Consider the following 15,700-nt stretch of genomic DNA (forward strand, 5'->3'; position numbering starts at 1 on the left):
GTTAGGGTTAAAGACAAAGGCTGCAGAGTGGGGAGAAGAGTGGGGAGCTCCGCAGCAGACTCAAGTCACACGGCTCCTGCTGGTAACCCTCTCCCATGGCCCATTCCCAGGTTGGTTCAACTGTTTGGACCGAGCAGGGTTTTTTTGTTTGTTTGTTTGTTTGGGTTATTTATTTATTTATTTTTTGGTGGTGCGGGAATCAAACCCAGGGCCTGTGTATGTGAGGCAAGCACTTTACCAACTGAGCCATATCCCCAGTCCACCAAGCAGTTTTTTCTCTGAAAGTTTTTCTGCCTTAATTAGACTGATTATAGTTAATTCAACTTAAAGAATAATACAAGTTGAGATGACAGGGACCCAAAATTAAAAAGCCCATGTGAAAACCTGAAACAAGATGCTCACTGGCTATCAGAAATGCTGAGTTCTGTATCACTTACTAGCAGGATGAGCCTTTTCTACTCTGATCCCTATGAAGAATGGATGGCTGGGCCTGGTGGCACACACCTGTAACCTCAGCAGCTTGGGAGGCTGAGGCAGGAGGATGGCAAGTTTAAGGCCAGCCTCAGCAACTTAGCGAGGCTCTAAGCAACTCAGCAAGACACTGTCTATAAATAAAATATAAAAAGGGCTGGGGATGTGGCTCAGTGGCTAAGCACCCCTGGGTTCAATCCCTGGTACCAAAACAACAACAAAAAAAACAACAATGGAAACCTATCATCCTCACAGGTGCACATTTATCTTCTGCATTTGAAAGCAACACAATAAGGTGTCCCTGTAGTGCAGAATGTGTCTTCCGAAAAGCTTGTGCACAAGTCACTCCCAGGGCCCTTCCTGCTGGTCCTCAGTGCTCGGCTGTCAGTCCTAAGAGCACTGGGTTCCCAATATGACCTTCAGAAAGTCCTGACAGCTTCCATAGAAATGAACTACTCAGGGTCAGCCAGGCAGAGGCGCATGCCCCAGATCCCAGCAGGCTCCCAGGTTTAGGGCCAGCCTGGGCTACTCAGTGAGATGCTGTCTCAAAATAAAAATGGAGGAGGACATGGCTCAGTGGTAGACCTGTGTTCAATCCCAAGTACAAAGAAAAGAGAAGGGAAGGGAAGAGGAAAGGAAAGGCAAGAAAAGAAAGAAACAAAGAGAGAGAGAGAGAGAGAGAGAGAGAGAGAGAGAGAGAGAGAGAGAATACTAGGGTACAGGCTGGCCAAAAATAATCCAATGAATACTTAAAGGTAGATCTGAAATTTTCAGTGTGTCAGGTGACTTCTGTATTTAACAGAGTCTAGGACATACTTTTTCCTATGAAGTCAGGACTTCGACAGTGTCTTGCAGCCACCCCAGGACAGGCAGTGACTGTGACAACATTGTCATTACCATAACCCGTTTATCTTGCTCATATTTTCCTTTTATGTGCATTTTATTATTTTCCTTTTATGTGCACGCACAAAAACCTTTTAGATGACTTTTTTTTTAATTACACAAGAATATAATAAAACTCCTAAGTGGGAAGCACTGGCCACTGACGGCCCGTCGTCTCCCCAGCTGTATAAGTAGCCGCGCAGCGTGTCTGGCCTGAGTATGAACAGACACGGGACAAACGACCAGGAGTGCTGCGTCTGACCTCCAAATGACAACCCGAGGGAAGGTACACACTGCCCCTGGCTGGGAGGACGGAGGACAGATCAGGCTGCAGAAGAGACCCTGGCCTGCCTAAAAGGATAAAAGACGAGAGTCGCTATCTGAGGGCTTTCTGAAGCTCCCGGCCATAAGGGGCACGGGCCACACCCAGGAAGGCCTTCCGCACACATGAGGACCCTCCCACCCGTCGCTATGGCACCTATCAACTCTGGATTCAGACACCTACCACCGCCTGCGTGGTGAACGTCACTTGGGCCGCGTCACTGGACATTGCCGCTGCAGGGGGCCCCGGATGTCTACTGCCTACTCGGGTCATGACAGAGCCATGGAGGAGGCACACGCGTGGACACAGGTTCCCACTGGCCACAGGCAAGGCCCGCCCACCTGGTGGACAACCCTGGCAGGACATCCCCTTCATGCCCCACCGCAGCCGGCTGGGCCGCCCTACCTTTGCCCACAGGCCCGTTGTGGGCGTCGCGCTCTTCTGCACAGTTGGGGCTGAATGGGGGTGTGTCGGGGTTCTCTGGCTGTGACCTGAGAGGCTGAGAGGCGGGTGGCGAGGCAGGGTCTGAGGACTCCAGCTGCAAGGGAGGGCTGTCTGTGGTTGACTTTAACCGTTCTCTGGAACCTTCTTTCTTTGGTTTGATGAGTTTGACTAAGGCTCTGGCTCCAATCCAGTGGTTCTTCCTAAGTAGAAGATGATTTTTAGAAGGCACAATCAAGTCTCCACGCCCCCCGCCCCGGCTGGTCACCAGGTCCCGACGTGAGCTGGGATTTCCATCATCGGCCTAAGAAACTGGGCTGTTTATTTGGGGTTCAGGGCGATGGCACTGGGGACGGCCGGGGGTGTGGCTCAGTGGCAGGGTACCTGCCTCACATAGGCGAGGCCCTGGGTTCATCCCCAGCACTGTGCCAAAAACCAGCCCCAACAAAGAATATGGTGCTCACTGCCACTATCACTTTTGGGACTTGGAAACTGGGTGACATCAGAAGAAATCCCTGCTAGTCTCCCAGGAAAAAAGAATGTCACATGAAGCAACCGGCTCTTGCTTTCCTGAGCAACGTGGAGGAAGACTGGGCCATGCTAAGCTAGCTGGCACCCTCTCTGTCAAAAGCCACCTCCAGGAATATTTTCTGCTCAAGTTGGTGAAGGAAGTAAGCTGCATCCACTGACCCCGCCCGGCACAGAGCAACCTGGCCCAGGACTGAGGCAGAGGGCTGTCTGAATTAGAACCAGTGCATTCACAGGGTGAGGGTGACACTGTAGCTGAGAAGTCAAAGGCAAGCTGGGTCACACCGAGAACAACGCCCGTGTTCCCACTGGCTCAAGTGACCCCACACCTTGCCTGCTTCAAGTTCCACATCTGCTAAATAAAAGACTGAGAGGTTCTGAAATTCGGAGATGTCAACAGAGACCCCTGGAGGGAATCGTGGTGATTTCAACTTCAAGGTGGGGCTGGACCAGGACAATCCAAAGGAAGGGCTCCCGAGGCGAGGGCCCGTGGCTCCGAAGCACCGCTGGACCCAGGTTGGCAGCTCCTGGGACTGGGCCAGGCCGCCCACCAGGAGCTACCGCTCACGGGAGAAGAGACGGTGTTTGCAGAGGTTCTGAGGGCCCAGAGGGTCTGCGTAAGGCTAACAGGGGCCATGTCTGCATGCTGTGGAGTGCGGCCAGTGGCTGCCCTTGCTTCCCTCCAACACAGGTGTTGTCCACGGCAGGTTAAAAGTCGAGCCCATGAACTCTGACCCCTAAAAGGGCTTGTGGCTAAATAAGCTCGTGTCTCCTCGGGGTCAGCTGGTGGCAGACACCCCCGCAGGACAAGCTGGGTTGAAAGAATTCTAACTTCTTTGAGTTGGGGGAGCTCGGCAGGCGGAGGCCTGCTGCGGGGTGGGCTGGGGCCTGCCAAACCGGGGGGTCTCTGCGGCTCCCGGTTGCCTCGACTCAGCTGTGCTGCCAAATCTCAGGCCAACTCACTTCTTTGGAGCAGGGTCATAGAACTTGTACTGGTCCATGATTTTTTCTTCCAGTTTTTCCTTATGTCTCCGTAAGGCATTTAATTTGTCTCTGTGAACAGAAAGGAAAGAAAAGCTGTCGATTCACAAAATGAGTGAAGTACTCTCAGGCCAGGCTGGGCAGAGGCCATCTGTCTGAGATTCGGACGTAAAGGTGCTCAACACCACCGCTGAGCGTGGCTTAGGGAATGGAGGCGCCTGCCAAGGGCTCAGGGAGCCCTGCCACACTGAGGCCACCCAGGGTTCAGCTGTGAGTGAGCTCCAGGGAACCAACCCCACCCATCTGAACACTCGTGCTCAGAAGCCCAAGGGCTGCTGGGCAGGCCAGGTCAGGCGGGTGATGGGACCCCTGGAGCAGGGCACTGAGGTTCAGAAAGTCAGGTCAGCAGAGTCAGACCTCTGGCCCCGGCCACTCAGAGGGCGCCTGCTGACCTGCTGGCAGCACACACGGGAGCTTTCAGGGGCCAGACAAGGAAGACGGGAGCTGGGCAGAGCTGCGAAGGCGGAGCGGATGGCGGGCCTGCGGCAGGCCTGAGGGCCCCGGTAGCGGGCTCCTGCAGACCACTGCCACCGGGCACAAGCCCAGGCCTGGCGGGGCGACCTGAGCCAGAAACCCAGGTGACGGAGAAGAATCACCTGATTTCCGTGTGTCAGAAACCAGCCCACATTTTCAAAATCAAAGCAAGGGACCAGAGACGTGTCCTGAATCCCAGCTGCCCGCAGGCTCCTCTGCTCACGGAAGCCTGGCAGGCTTCCGTTTAGTCGAGATGCCTCCTGTGTGGACAGTCCAGACTCCTGGGGTTTCCTCATTTGAAAATGAAGCCTTAGACGAGAGGTTCTTCCTTCTCTAAGCTGCCGGGTCCCCAAGCCTCGGGACTTCCCAAGGGATCGCTGTGAGGCCACACCAGGGGAAGAGGAACCTCTGGGCCCAGCTCCTCTTGCTGAGCTCTGGGCGGCCACTGTCCTCAGCGTGCCACCTGGCCCGCACTGTGCTGCCTTCTCTGCTGCGTCTGGCCCCACCGGGCACACAGGGGCCTAGAGAGGCTCCAGGAAGTGTGCCGCCCCAGGAAGGGAGCCCGAGGCGGACGCGCTCGGATGCGAAGACGTCACCCAAGAGCCCCCAGGGGCCAGGCTCCTCGCTCCCGTTAGCACCCGCCCAACCTCTGCTGGCAGTTTGGTCACATGGATCACAGGGGACCAACTTCAAGCCACTGTCACTTCTGCCCCCAAATTACAGTGTGGGTCACCTATGAACCACCTTTCAGTCGGGGGCAGCAGATGGCAGCAAGAACGGGGAGGAGCGTCGTCCCGCCAGGCAGAGTGGGGACCACCCAGAGCTTGGTGACCACGTCCCTCCCCAGGCACGTCTCTTCCTGCCCTCCCCACACTGGTGCCAGCACAGCAGGAACTGCCTGGGTGGCGATCACGTGGGGGACAGGCTGGTCATCACAGCACTCAGCGTGAAACCACCTTGGTTCTTGAGAGGCAAGCTGGACTACTCAGCTCGGGGACCATGAGGCCTCCCACGCCGATGGCCTTGCTCCTACCCTCTCCCTCTGGCCACCTCCTGGGCTCCCCGGGCTGGCATCCCTCAGAACCTCCCACGCTGTGCGCCCCCGCCCAGCCTGCTCTGCTGAGGCCTCTGCCTGCTCCTGGCCCCAGACCTCCCGCCACACCCCTCCCCTTGGTCCGCACCCTCACTCAGGGGCCGCAACCAGCCCCACCCCCTCCGGTCTGGGTCTGCCCGCGTGGCTCCCGTGGAACGGCTGGCAGGGACACAGTGCTGTTCACACCTCTCCGCCCTACTGGCGGCCAGCGCCCAGGGCCCGCGCCAAGCCTGGCACTTCCGGATCGCCGGCTGGGGAAGACGCACAGGCCTGGAGATCACGCTCAGACTTTGATCGGCATTCTCTCCCTGAGATACTTGTCTTTGGTGCTGGTATTTCTAGAAGTGAACTCCAATTCCAAAAGCAGAGGAGGAAGTTACCGGGGTGGGCGGTGACTTTGAACTAGCAAACGAAAGCCAACCACCGCTTGCGGAAACCTAGAGCACTCCAGCGAGTCGGAGAGCCGGCCCGACCCTGCCCTGGAGACCCCGCAGGCCAGGGGTATCAGGACCCGCGGGGACAGGACTGCTCGCTGACGTGCCCCGCCCCGGCCCCCTTACATGTACTGCTTCTGCTCCTCGTGGTATTGCTCCTGGCTCTCCATGTTCTGCTCCAGCAGCATCTGGTTCTGCTGGCTCAACAGCTGGATCTGGCTCAGGAGGTGGTGATTCTCCTCCTCCAAGTTCCCCTTGAGACGGGAAAGCAGCTGGAACACAAGAGACAGCAGCTCGTACACCAGGGGACCCCAAGATCCCGCTGCTGAGAGTGCAGCTTCCCAAAGAAGAGAAAGTCCGAGGGCACAAGGCCTCGTGCCTCGGTGACCAACACCGCGGAACTCGGGAAGGACCCGAGCCGGTGCCATGGCTACCGGGCACCCGCCACACACGGGCGACGTGCAGGGTGCGCCGCAGATGTCTAAGGCTGAATCTGGAAAAGCAGAAGAGAAATACCTCATTTGGTAATTTTTTTGAACTATATGTTGAATGATATTTTGGATGTTCTGTTTAAATCAAACTTATTATCCAAACGAATTTCAGCTGGGCACGGGGGCACATGCCTGTAGTCCCAGCTACTCCAGAGACTGAGGCAGAAAGATCGCTGGGCATTCAAGGCCAGCCTGGGCAACACAGCAGGACCCATGTAAAAAAATTACTTTCATTAAAGAACTCAAAACACGTTTTAAATGTGGCTGCTAGAAAACTAAACTGCGTGAGCAGCTTGCATCCTCTCTCCACCGGCCAGCTTCACTTTGGGGAGGCGGCACACGCTTTCTCCCAGTCAGCCGGCATCCCTTGCTGCTACCTGACCCGACTCGGCCCGGCGACGGGGAAGCTCCATCGGCCACACGTCAAGCCACAGCAAGGCCCTTCGACAAGGCCTCTCACAGGCGCCCGGGTCTGAATCTCATTTTCACCTGCCAGGATACAGCACCGTTCAGCTGGTGTCTTCCCCCAACCACTACAGAACGCTGAAGAACCAGCCCTAGTTCGTGGCTGAGCAGAAACGGGGGTGAGTGGGACTTGGCCGGGGTGGAAGCCACCAGCTTCTGTGCTAGAACACCACATGGAAGGCCACAGCGCAGGAGGCAGAGACCGGTTCCGATCCACCACTGCGAGGGACACGGGTGGGGACCCTGGCTCCTAAGGTCACCATGAAGAAGAAACGAGACGCCCCAGACAGGCCCAGGGTGATCATGACCACGACTTCACTGTGGACCACAAAGAAAATTCCTCTCCTCCTGGACTTTTTTGGGGGTGGGGCAGCACTGGGGATTGACCCGGGGCGCTGCCACTGAACTACACGCTCGGCCCTTTAGAACATCTTTGTATTGAGACGGGATCTAAGTTGCCGCCTGAGGCAGGACAAACAAACGTAACACACGTAACAAAACCGCACGTTCTGCAGTGGAGACCTGCAGTGGGTTTGGCAGTGAAGCTCACTGACAACGTGATGAACCAGCTGGGGACCGAAGTCCGTCCCTGGACGCTGCCTTGGTCCCCTGGAAGACCTGGGCGTGGCTACAGGGCCAGGAGCCCAGGGCCGCCGGGCCTTCCTGCAGCCTGAGCCTGGGGACCCGCGGCCAACGACCACGGCTCAGCTGCTCCTCCACCTGGTTACCCTGGTGCCACACAGGGCGCAGGGCCACGGCCACCTCACCCCCTGTACCCTGCTCCACTTTGGAGAGCTGAGTCCCGCCCCCCAAATGCCCTCGCTGGTCCCGGTCACGCAGAACGTAACTGACTACAGATGGGCCTTCAACGGGGATGAAGTTAAAAGGCTGGCGTGAGGGTGGCCCTGACCACAGGGCTGGTGGCCTTGTGAGGAGAGGGAATGTGGACACAGACACACGCACAGCCCGCGAGTCGGGTGGCCCGCGTGTCAGCGCCCCGATCGGGCACTCCCGGCTGCAGAGCCCTGAGAAACGAGCGTGTCACTGGCCGCCCAGCCTGTGGTCCCTGAGGACGGCCAGCTGGCTGACGCGGATTCCATCTGGGCGCGGGTCAGCGAGACCAGGGTTGTGCCCTCGCTCGTCCCTGCGGGGGCCCCTCTCTCGGCCCTGCTCACCACCTGGCCAGAATGTCCACGCCCCCCGCCCGTTCCAACAACACTGCCCGTGCCTGCCCGTCCCTCAACGCTGGCACAAACTGACCTGCTCCGCGCGGCCTCTACCCCAGCTGCTGACCTGAGACCCTCGAGGACCCCGTGCACCCGCCACAGTGCAGTCCCGCTGGGCGCGCTTCCCTCAAGGGGCCTGGGGTGGGTGGACCCACTGCTGCCGGCCCCACTCCTCACCCGGGGCCTCAGGGGCCGCCCACACCCTGGCTGGGGGACCGCGGGCCTCGGCTTCCCGACTGCGAGGTCCCCTGGGCTACCTCGGGGCCAGAGGAGAAGCCGCTGGTTGCCTCTCAGCCAAGAAGGGAGGAGGTCCTTGTCCGGAGGTCGCTGCCCCAGGGCTGCCCCGGAGGTGCCTCTGGTCCTGGGTCTGCTTAAGACCCACCTGAAGAGAGGGTGGCGCACCGAGGACAACCGGCTCCGCCTGGCGTACCAGAGGGCGCGGCGGCTCTGCCCTCGCAAGCCGGGGCCTCCTGAGCGAGGCCTGGCCTCCCCAGTGGGGCTGCCTCACGGCACCGTCTGCGACAGCGGGAGGGCTGAAGCGAAGCGGCAGGGACGTGGCCAGGCCACAGGACACCCCTGCCTGCCTCTGCGGCCCTGTCCAGACCCGGGAGCAAAGGCCAGGCCGGAGGTTCTCCCGGTACCTTCCCGCCCCGCGTGGCCCCGGGGACCCAGCGCCTCCCAGCGGGCCTCACCTCGCAGTGGTTGTCCAGCTTGGTCAGCGAGAGGTCCATGCTCTGGTGCTGCTCCTTCAGCTCGTCGAAGCGCGCCTGCCAGCGATTCAGCTCCAGCTGCGAGTTGTTCAGCGCCGTTTTCAGCTCCTTGGTGTGGGCGTGTAGCTCCTCATACTCCCCCTTCAGCTGGTGATGCAGGAAAGTGACCCTACAGAGTGGACAGCCATAGAGTAAACCGGCTGAAGAGTGTTCCAGAGAAAGACTGTGGCCCAGAGCCGGGTTTCTGTCCCAGATCTGAGAGCAACATGCTGTGCAACCTCAGACAAAGCCACAACCTCTCTGGTCCTAGGTTCTTTTCACATGTAAAATGAGAGCGCTGAACAAAATTTCTGGTTTTCAAACTGTGCTCTTTGGGGTTCTATGAAGACACCCCTAGGTTACCACACCGGACCTGGGAGGAGACTCAACAGGCAGGATCAGATGTCGACTTCAACCGAGCATCTCTGCTACTATCCCTTCCATACTACAACTTTAATCTCCCCACACTTAGGTAAAGGGATCCTGCCGTTTAAAAAAAGAAATTAAACAATGAACCGTGACAATTTTGCTCTAAAACCTCACTTCTGTACTTGAAACCCCTTCCCAATTCCCAGCCCCTGATTTTAACTTGTATAAAATGATGAAATGGCAAGAAAAAAATTATGTAAATAATTCATATTCTTTATAAATAATCATAAATATAAAAAATATTTATTATCTAAACCCACTAAAATCACCATGATCCTAAGAGTCCGTCAACTCAGGTTTCTGGGACTTAGACCGGGACGTTCGGGGCTCAGGCACACGCTGCGCCGCCTGGCCTGTGCGGTTCTGCTCTTCAGAAAACACGAGCGCGGTCACTGACATTTAAGACGCGCACACTGCACGTCAGCACCCGGATGGCGGCTCCTCTAACAATACAGAACAGGCCTGGGCGGGACCGGGCCGCTCCCAGGCAGCGGCGGGCGGTGGGCTGACGGCTGCCCTATTAGACGGTGTCCTCCGGTTTCCAGGCGCTGTGCCCGTCCACGCCACCTGAGCTCGTGACCCCCAGCACGTGTGAACATGGACGCCGGAGGAGGCGGAGCCTCACGTGGCCAAGACCTTGGGACGACAGGGACGCAGTCCCGACTCCTGAAAACCAGGAGCACCGGCCCTGAACACGTCACCGAACCTCTCGGGGGCTGTTTCCTCCTCTGTTAACAGAAGGCCTGGGGTTCCGACACGGAGGCTGAACACCGGGCCAGGGCGGGGACGGACCCGTGGACTCCTGAGGACTCCTGTGGGCGTCTGTCCCAGGGCGGGGACGGACCCGTGGGCTCCTGAGGACTCCTGTGGGCGTCTGCCCCAGGGCGGGGACGGACCCAGTGGGCTCCTGAGGACTCCTGTGGGCGTCTGTCCCAGGGCGGGGACGGACCCGTGGGCTCCTGAGGACTCCTGTGGGCGTCTGTCCCAGGGCGGGGACGGACCCGTGGGCTCCTGAGGACTCCTGTGGGCGTCTGTCCCAGGGCGGGGACGGACCCGTGGGTTCCTGAGGACTCCTGTGGGCGTCTGTCCCAGGGCCCCTCAGGGCACACGCTCACCAACACCCGCTCGCCTCTTGGCTCCCGTGGCCTTTTCTGCTCAGGGACAGCAGACCACACCTCAGCCCGTCCCTGGGGCGTGTGAAATGGCCGACCACAGCCCTGAGCACAGAGCAAGGCCGTGGCACTGACCGGCCTGGGGACGGACTCTGTTGGCAGGGGGAGGGCACCAGAGGGCAGGGTGCCGCCCGTGTGGACAGCGGGACCCACGCGCCTGGCGAATCCGGTGGGCTCCGCGCGCCACACCCGACCTGCGCGAGCAGAGATCCGGCGCCCACCTGTCCAGCTCTCCCCGCAGCTTCTGGTTCTCGCCCGAGGTGACCGCGTGCGTCCGCTGCTCCTGCTGCAGTGCCTCCCGCTCGGCCGTCAGCACGCCCTGCAGCTCGTCCAGCTCCGCCTTCTGCTTCAGCAAGTCCCCATGCCTGTCGGGGACACTGGGAGTCCAGCCGGCCGCCTGCAGGCAGCTCGCCTGGGGGACTCGCCCTCTAGAAAACAGGGTCCTCCAGGGGCTTCTGTGCAGGACACGGGGACGGAGCAGGGCAGGGTAGGGGGCAGGGGGCAGGGGGCCAGAGCAGGGCAGGGTAGGGGGCAGGGGGCAGGGGGACGGAGCAGGGCAGGGTAGGGCAGGGTAGGGGGACAGGATGGGGGACGAAGTAGGGCAGGGCAGGGGGCAGGGGGACGGAGCAGGGCAGGGTAGGGCAGGGTAGGGGGACAGGATGGGGGACGGAGCAGGGCAGGGCAGGGGCAGGGGGACGGAGCAGGGCAGGGTAGGGCAGGGTAGGGGGACAGGATGGGGGACGGAGCAGGGCAGGGCAGGGGGCAGGGGGACGGAGCAGGGCAGGGTAGGGCAGGGTAGGGGGACAGGATGGGGGACGGAGCAGGGCAGGGGGATGGAGCAGGTGCAGGCCACAGGGCAGGGGGCAGGGCAGGGCAGGGGGACGGGGAAGGGCAGGGGCAGGGCAGGGGGACAGGGCAGGGCAGGGGCAGAGCAGGGCAGGGGCAGGGCAGGGGGACGGAGCAGGTGCAGGGCAGAGGGCAGGGCAGGGGGACAGGGCAGGGGCAGGGCAGGGGGACAGGGCAGGGGCAGGGCAGGGGGACGGGGCAGGTACAGGCCACAGGGCAGAGAACCAGCCAGAGCCCAGCTTTGCCCCGAAAGCTCTCCCACGGCCCGCGGCACAGTCCCTCGCTTCCTGCCAAGGCGCCCGCTCCTCTAGGCTCCTGGAGCACCAGGCGACCCCCCTGCACTCCACACCCTCCTTCGGGAACGAGGCCTCCGTTTCGGGGGCTCAGGCCTGGACGGGTGCAGAGGAAACCGCACAACCAACAGCCACCTCCCCCGCCCCGGCCGCCTGGCCTGCTCTCTGGCCTCCCCACGCCCCGTGCAGCTGCGCCTGCTTGTCCCCCCTCTGGTCTCCTGGAGGAGCGAGGTTTCCAAGAGCTGCCGGCCAGCTGTCGCCCCTCACGTCAAGCACAGGCACAGCCACCACTGTGCCCCTCCAGCCCAGCCGGCCCTCGACCCCCGACCCTCGACCCCCGACCCTCTCCTCGGGGCCTGGTTTTCTCCACACTCAATCCTCGTGGGCTGCAGAGTCATTTCTGGGGGACAGCAGATCTCAAGGATGGAGTCACCGGCCAGCCCAGCCTGATCCAGACACGTCTGGGAGGCCCCAGTGTGGCCGAGGACAGAGCTGCCACCTGCTCTGCCTGGCTTTCAGGGTGGGGGTGGGGCCCTTGCTCAACCAGGCCCAGGATGCCAGGAGAAATCAAGTTGGACAAACAAGGGCCTCGCTGACCACCAGGGCTCCCGGGGCCTGCTCCCCTGTAAAGCTTGCTGAAGAAGCACACCGGGAGCCATCGGTCTCCCCAACTGCAGGGGTACTTCAGGGGTCCCGCTCACCGCTGAGTCCCCAGAACGACTGAGGTCTTGTCCAACGTGTCAATGCAAAGAACGCAGAACCACCGTCCCCGTGGGGCAGACACCTACTCAAACACCCGCGTCACAGCAGTGACAGCCGAGGCAGCACCCGCCACCTGTCCAACCAACACAACGCAGAGCAGCGACTGGCTGCAGCTCCGAGCAAGCCGCAGGCAGCGACCTGGACTCTGCCTCAGGGCCAGTGCGAGCTCCATGGCAAAGAGCTACCTGCCAAACAAACACCCCACCAGAAGCCGCTGCCACAGGCAGATCACGGAGGGAGGGACGCGACCCCTGCTGAGGCCTGGAGAGAGGGCCCTCGGGTCGCCTGGGAGCGGAGCGGAGCGGAGCCGGCGTTCCACTGTGGGTCTGCCACGCACCCGGTCCACGTCGAGACACGCACCGCACGCGTGGCAGGCGTCCCATGAACGTGGCACAGTACGGGGCAGGAGGGGAGATGGAGGTGTGGAGGGGCAGAAGACGCACTGTCCAGCCGGGCAGTCTGACAAGGGCAAGGCGGACGGAGGCGGGAAGGGCGCACTCCTGGGTGAACCAACCTGCATCCTTACCACCCGCGAGCCCACGGCTTTGCCAGCACCCCACTGGTTTTCTGGGTCCCTAGGATGGACCTCTGCAGGTCAGCCACCCCCACCTGGAGAGCCAGTGCCCACCGGTCCAGCCACTGCCCGCTGCCTCAGAGGCAACGCTGACCCCTGGGTGAACTGCCCTCTGCGTCACCCCTGGCCTCTGAGGCAGCCCCTCTGATCCTCCATGCCTGCCCAGGCCCGGCACCTCATGGCTTGCACAGGTCAGTCGAGGGCGGCCGACTGAACAAGCACAGAACCCGGGACCCGCCACCAGCAGCAGCGCAGAGTTAAGATCTGCGCGTTTCCATGTATAGGCATCTTACAAAAAAAAAAAAGAAAGAAAGAAAAGACCCCAAAACCAATGATAAAAACCACTAGAAGCAGGGGCAGAGGGCAGAGGGCAGGGGGCACAGAGGAACGAGGGGCAGCGCGTGTGTGACGCAGAAGATGGTGCCTGGGGCCTCCCCACACCGTCTGTCCACACTTTCAGAGGTTCACAGGTTAGTTTTCTAAAAAGCAAGCAGGCCAGACCCCGGTATGAAGAAGGCCCGAGGAGCCAGGGCGCACCCTGCACGCTGGCGGCTGTGGAGAATTCCCTGACAGTGGCTGGGAGAGCAGAGGGGCCGAGGCGACAACCCAGGAGAAACGGCCTCGCACACCCATGCTGGGCTGCCCGGCGCCGGCGCTGACACCACTTCTCCCTTGAGGGCTCTCCCTGACACTTGGTCCCCAGCTGCACAAACTTCTAATTGCTGAAGGTGACATTTTACTTCCTTCCCTCTGGGAAAGTGCAGGCACCCCAACAATGGGAAGCAGCTGGCCAAGAGGAAACGGGCGTAACACGGTGCTAGGCGTGTGCGGAGGCCCTGGGATCCATCCCTGCAACCCACACACAGGACGGGAGGCGGGAGGGGAGGCGCAGGGGAGGACCCAGGCAGAGTGCTGGCCTGAGGCAGGCCTGTCCCCTGGGGCAGCTGGACATTCACAACACCTGTGCCTCCCCCTGCACAGGCCTACTCTGCCTCCAAGCCTCCTCCTTACCCCACAGGGTCCCCTCCGCCTGCAGCCCTGCCCCAGGCCCACCTCTCGCCCAGCTCCTGGTGTCCCCAGGGTCCCCTCCACCTGCAGCCCTGCCCCAGGCCCACCTCTCACCCAGCTCCTGGTGCCCCGGGGTCCCCTGCCCCAGGCCCACCTCTCGCCCAGCTCCTGGTGCCCCAAGCCCACCTCTTGCCCAGCTCCTGGTGCCCCAGGCCCACCTCCCGCCCAGCTCCTGGTCCCCCAGGCCCACCTCCCGCCCAGCTCCTGGTGCCCCAGGCCCACCTCTCGCCCAGCTCCTGGTGCCCCGGGGTCCCCTGCCCCAGGCCCACCTCTTGCCCAGCTCCTGGTCCCCCAGGCCCACCTCCCGCCCAGCTCCTGGTGCCCCAGGCCCACCTCTCGCCCAGCTCCTGGTGCCCCGGGGTCCCCTGCCCCAGGCCCACCTCTTGCCCAGCTCCTGGTCCCCCAGGCCCACCTCCCGCCCAGCTCCTGGTGCCCCAGGCCCACCTCTTGCCCAGCTCCTGGTGCCCCAGGCCCACCTCTTGCCCAGCTCCCGGTCCCTCGGGGTCCCCTCCGCCTGCGGCCCTGCCCCAGGCCCACCTCCCGCCCAGCTCCTGGTGCCCCAGGCCCACCTCTCGCCCAGCTCCTTGTGCTCCAGCTCCAGGTGCCGGTGCAGCGCCTTCAGGCAGCTGTGCTGGCGGATGAGGGCCTCGTACTCAGAGGACTGGCGCTCGTGCAGGGAGCCCAGGTGCTGGTGGTCCTGCAGCAGAGCCTCGTGGGCGGCCGCCAGCTGCTCGTGCTGCCTCTGCAGGCCCTCGAGCTCCGTCTCCTTGGCCGCCTGCTGGCTCTGGAGCAGCGCGTACTGTGCGGTGAGCGAGGCGCTCTGAGAGCTCAGCGTGGAGTTCTCCACCTGCCACGAGACCCAAGGGCCGGCGGCGGTGAGCAGGCCCGCCCGGAGGAGGCTGCCCCGGACCCCAGGACCGGCCTGGGACGGGCCCTCACTGCTCTTCTCCCCCGGTGCTGGGCTGGAACCCGGGGGTAGGGGTGGCCCCCGAGCTGCGCCCCCAGCCCCGTCATATTTTCAGACAGGGACTCAAGCTGCACCAACTTGCCGTCCTCCTGCCTCAGGCGGGATTCCTGGGACTATGGGGTGCACCACTGCCTGGGGCTCACCCTCTTTTTAAGAGACTATTTTCCAAAAGTGAGTACACAGAACATCTGTAAGAACATGGAACACCTGAACAACACTACCAACCGACTTCACATCACAGATATTTATAGAACATTCCAACAATGTGGTCCAAAACCATTAGGAAACTGGACAGAAGCCAGAACCACCCTGAATCTAAAGCCAGACAAAGGAGGTTTACAGGACAAAACAAGCCAATTCCCTGTTTTCTTGTTTTAATAGAACAAATCTCAACCTCTCTGCCAAATAGTTTCCTGCCCTTGTCCCATAAGGAACCTGCTTTCAGACTTTTCTCAGAAACGACATTGATGATCATTCGTTTTCCTTCACAGGCTTATCGAAGGCTCTGCCAGGTCTACTGCATGGAGTCTGGTTCGCTCTGTTTAACCAAACTTATTCCCCTTCCAAATCTCTTTCCTAGGTCATTCCTAATAAAATCTCAAGGAGCAGATTTGGGAAACATGGACGAGAAGCCCAGTAAAAGCAGAAAGTGATGTTTTCACCCACACAGGCTTCAGCCCAATCGCCCTCAAATGTCCCCGACTACAGGGAGCCCCGAGCTCCCCCAGCGTCCCGGGGCCCGGCCAGCCCGGCACCTGCAGCGTGGCGGTCTGGGTCTGCAGCGTGGTGGTGCGCTCCTGCAGGAAGGCGCTCTGCTTCTGCAGCGTCAGGATCTGGCTGCTGAAGGCCACATTCTGCGTCTCCAAGTGCTGCAGCTGCTCCCTCAGCAGCTGCTTCTCCGCCTGCAGAGCTGCATTCTGGGGACACGACACACAGCGCCAATCAAACCCTGGTGGGGTGAGCACCAACCAG

The 15,700-nt window shown here is 61.0% G+C and overlaps 1 protein-coding gene across 4 annotated transcripts in view; it reads right to left on the reverse strand.

The window, feature by feature from the left end:
• Positions 1 to 15,700, reverse strand: part of Ccdc88c (coiled-coil domain containing 88C) — a 116,492-nt gene that overhangs the window by 14,774 nt on the left and 86,018 nt on the right. For all 4 annotated transcript variants that reach the window (XM_047538705.1, XM_047538707.1, XM_047538706.1 and 1 more), the window contains 7 exons: positions 15,484 to 15,645; positions 14,331 to 14,608; positions 10,440 to 10,583; positions 8,561 to 8,747; positions 5,813 to 5,958; positions 3,608 to 3,697; positions 2,081 to 2,319 (listed from right to left, as the gene is read on the reverse strand). In XM_047538705.1, the coding sequence (XP_047394661.1) occupies positions 2,081 to 2,319; positions 3,608 to 3,697; positions 5,813 to 5,958; positions 8,561 to 8,747; positions 10,440 to 10,583; positions 14,331 to 14,608; positions 15,484 to 15,645 (1,246 nt within the window). The remainder of the gene's footprint in view (positions 1 to 2,080; positions 2,320 to 3,607; positions 3,698 to 5,812; positions 5,959 to 8,560; positions 8,748 to 10,439; positions 10,584 to 14,330; positions 14,609 to 15,483; positions 15,646 to 15,700) is intronic.

This window comes from Sciurus carolinensis, chromosome 2 (genome assembly GCF_902686445.1).
Source record: "Sciurus carolinensis chromosome 2, mSciCar1.2, whole genome shotgun sequence".
Taxonomy (NCBI): Eukaryota; Metazoa; Chordata; class Mammalia; order Rodentia; family Sciuridae; genus Sciurus; species Sciurus carolinensis.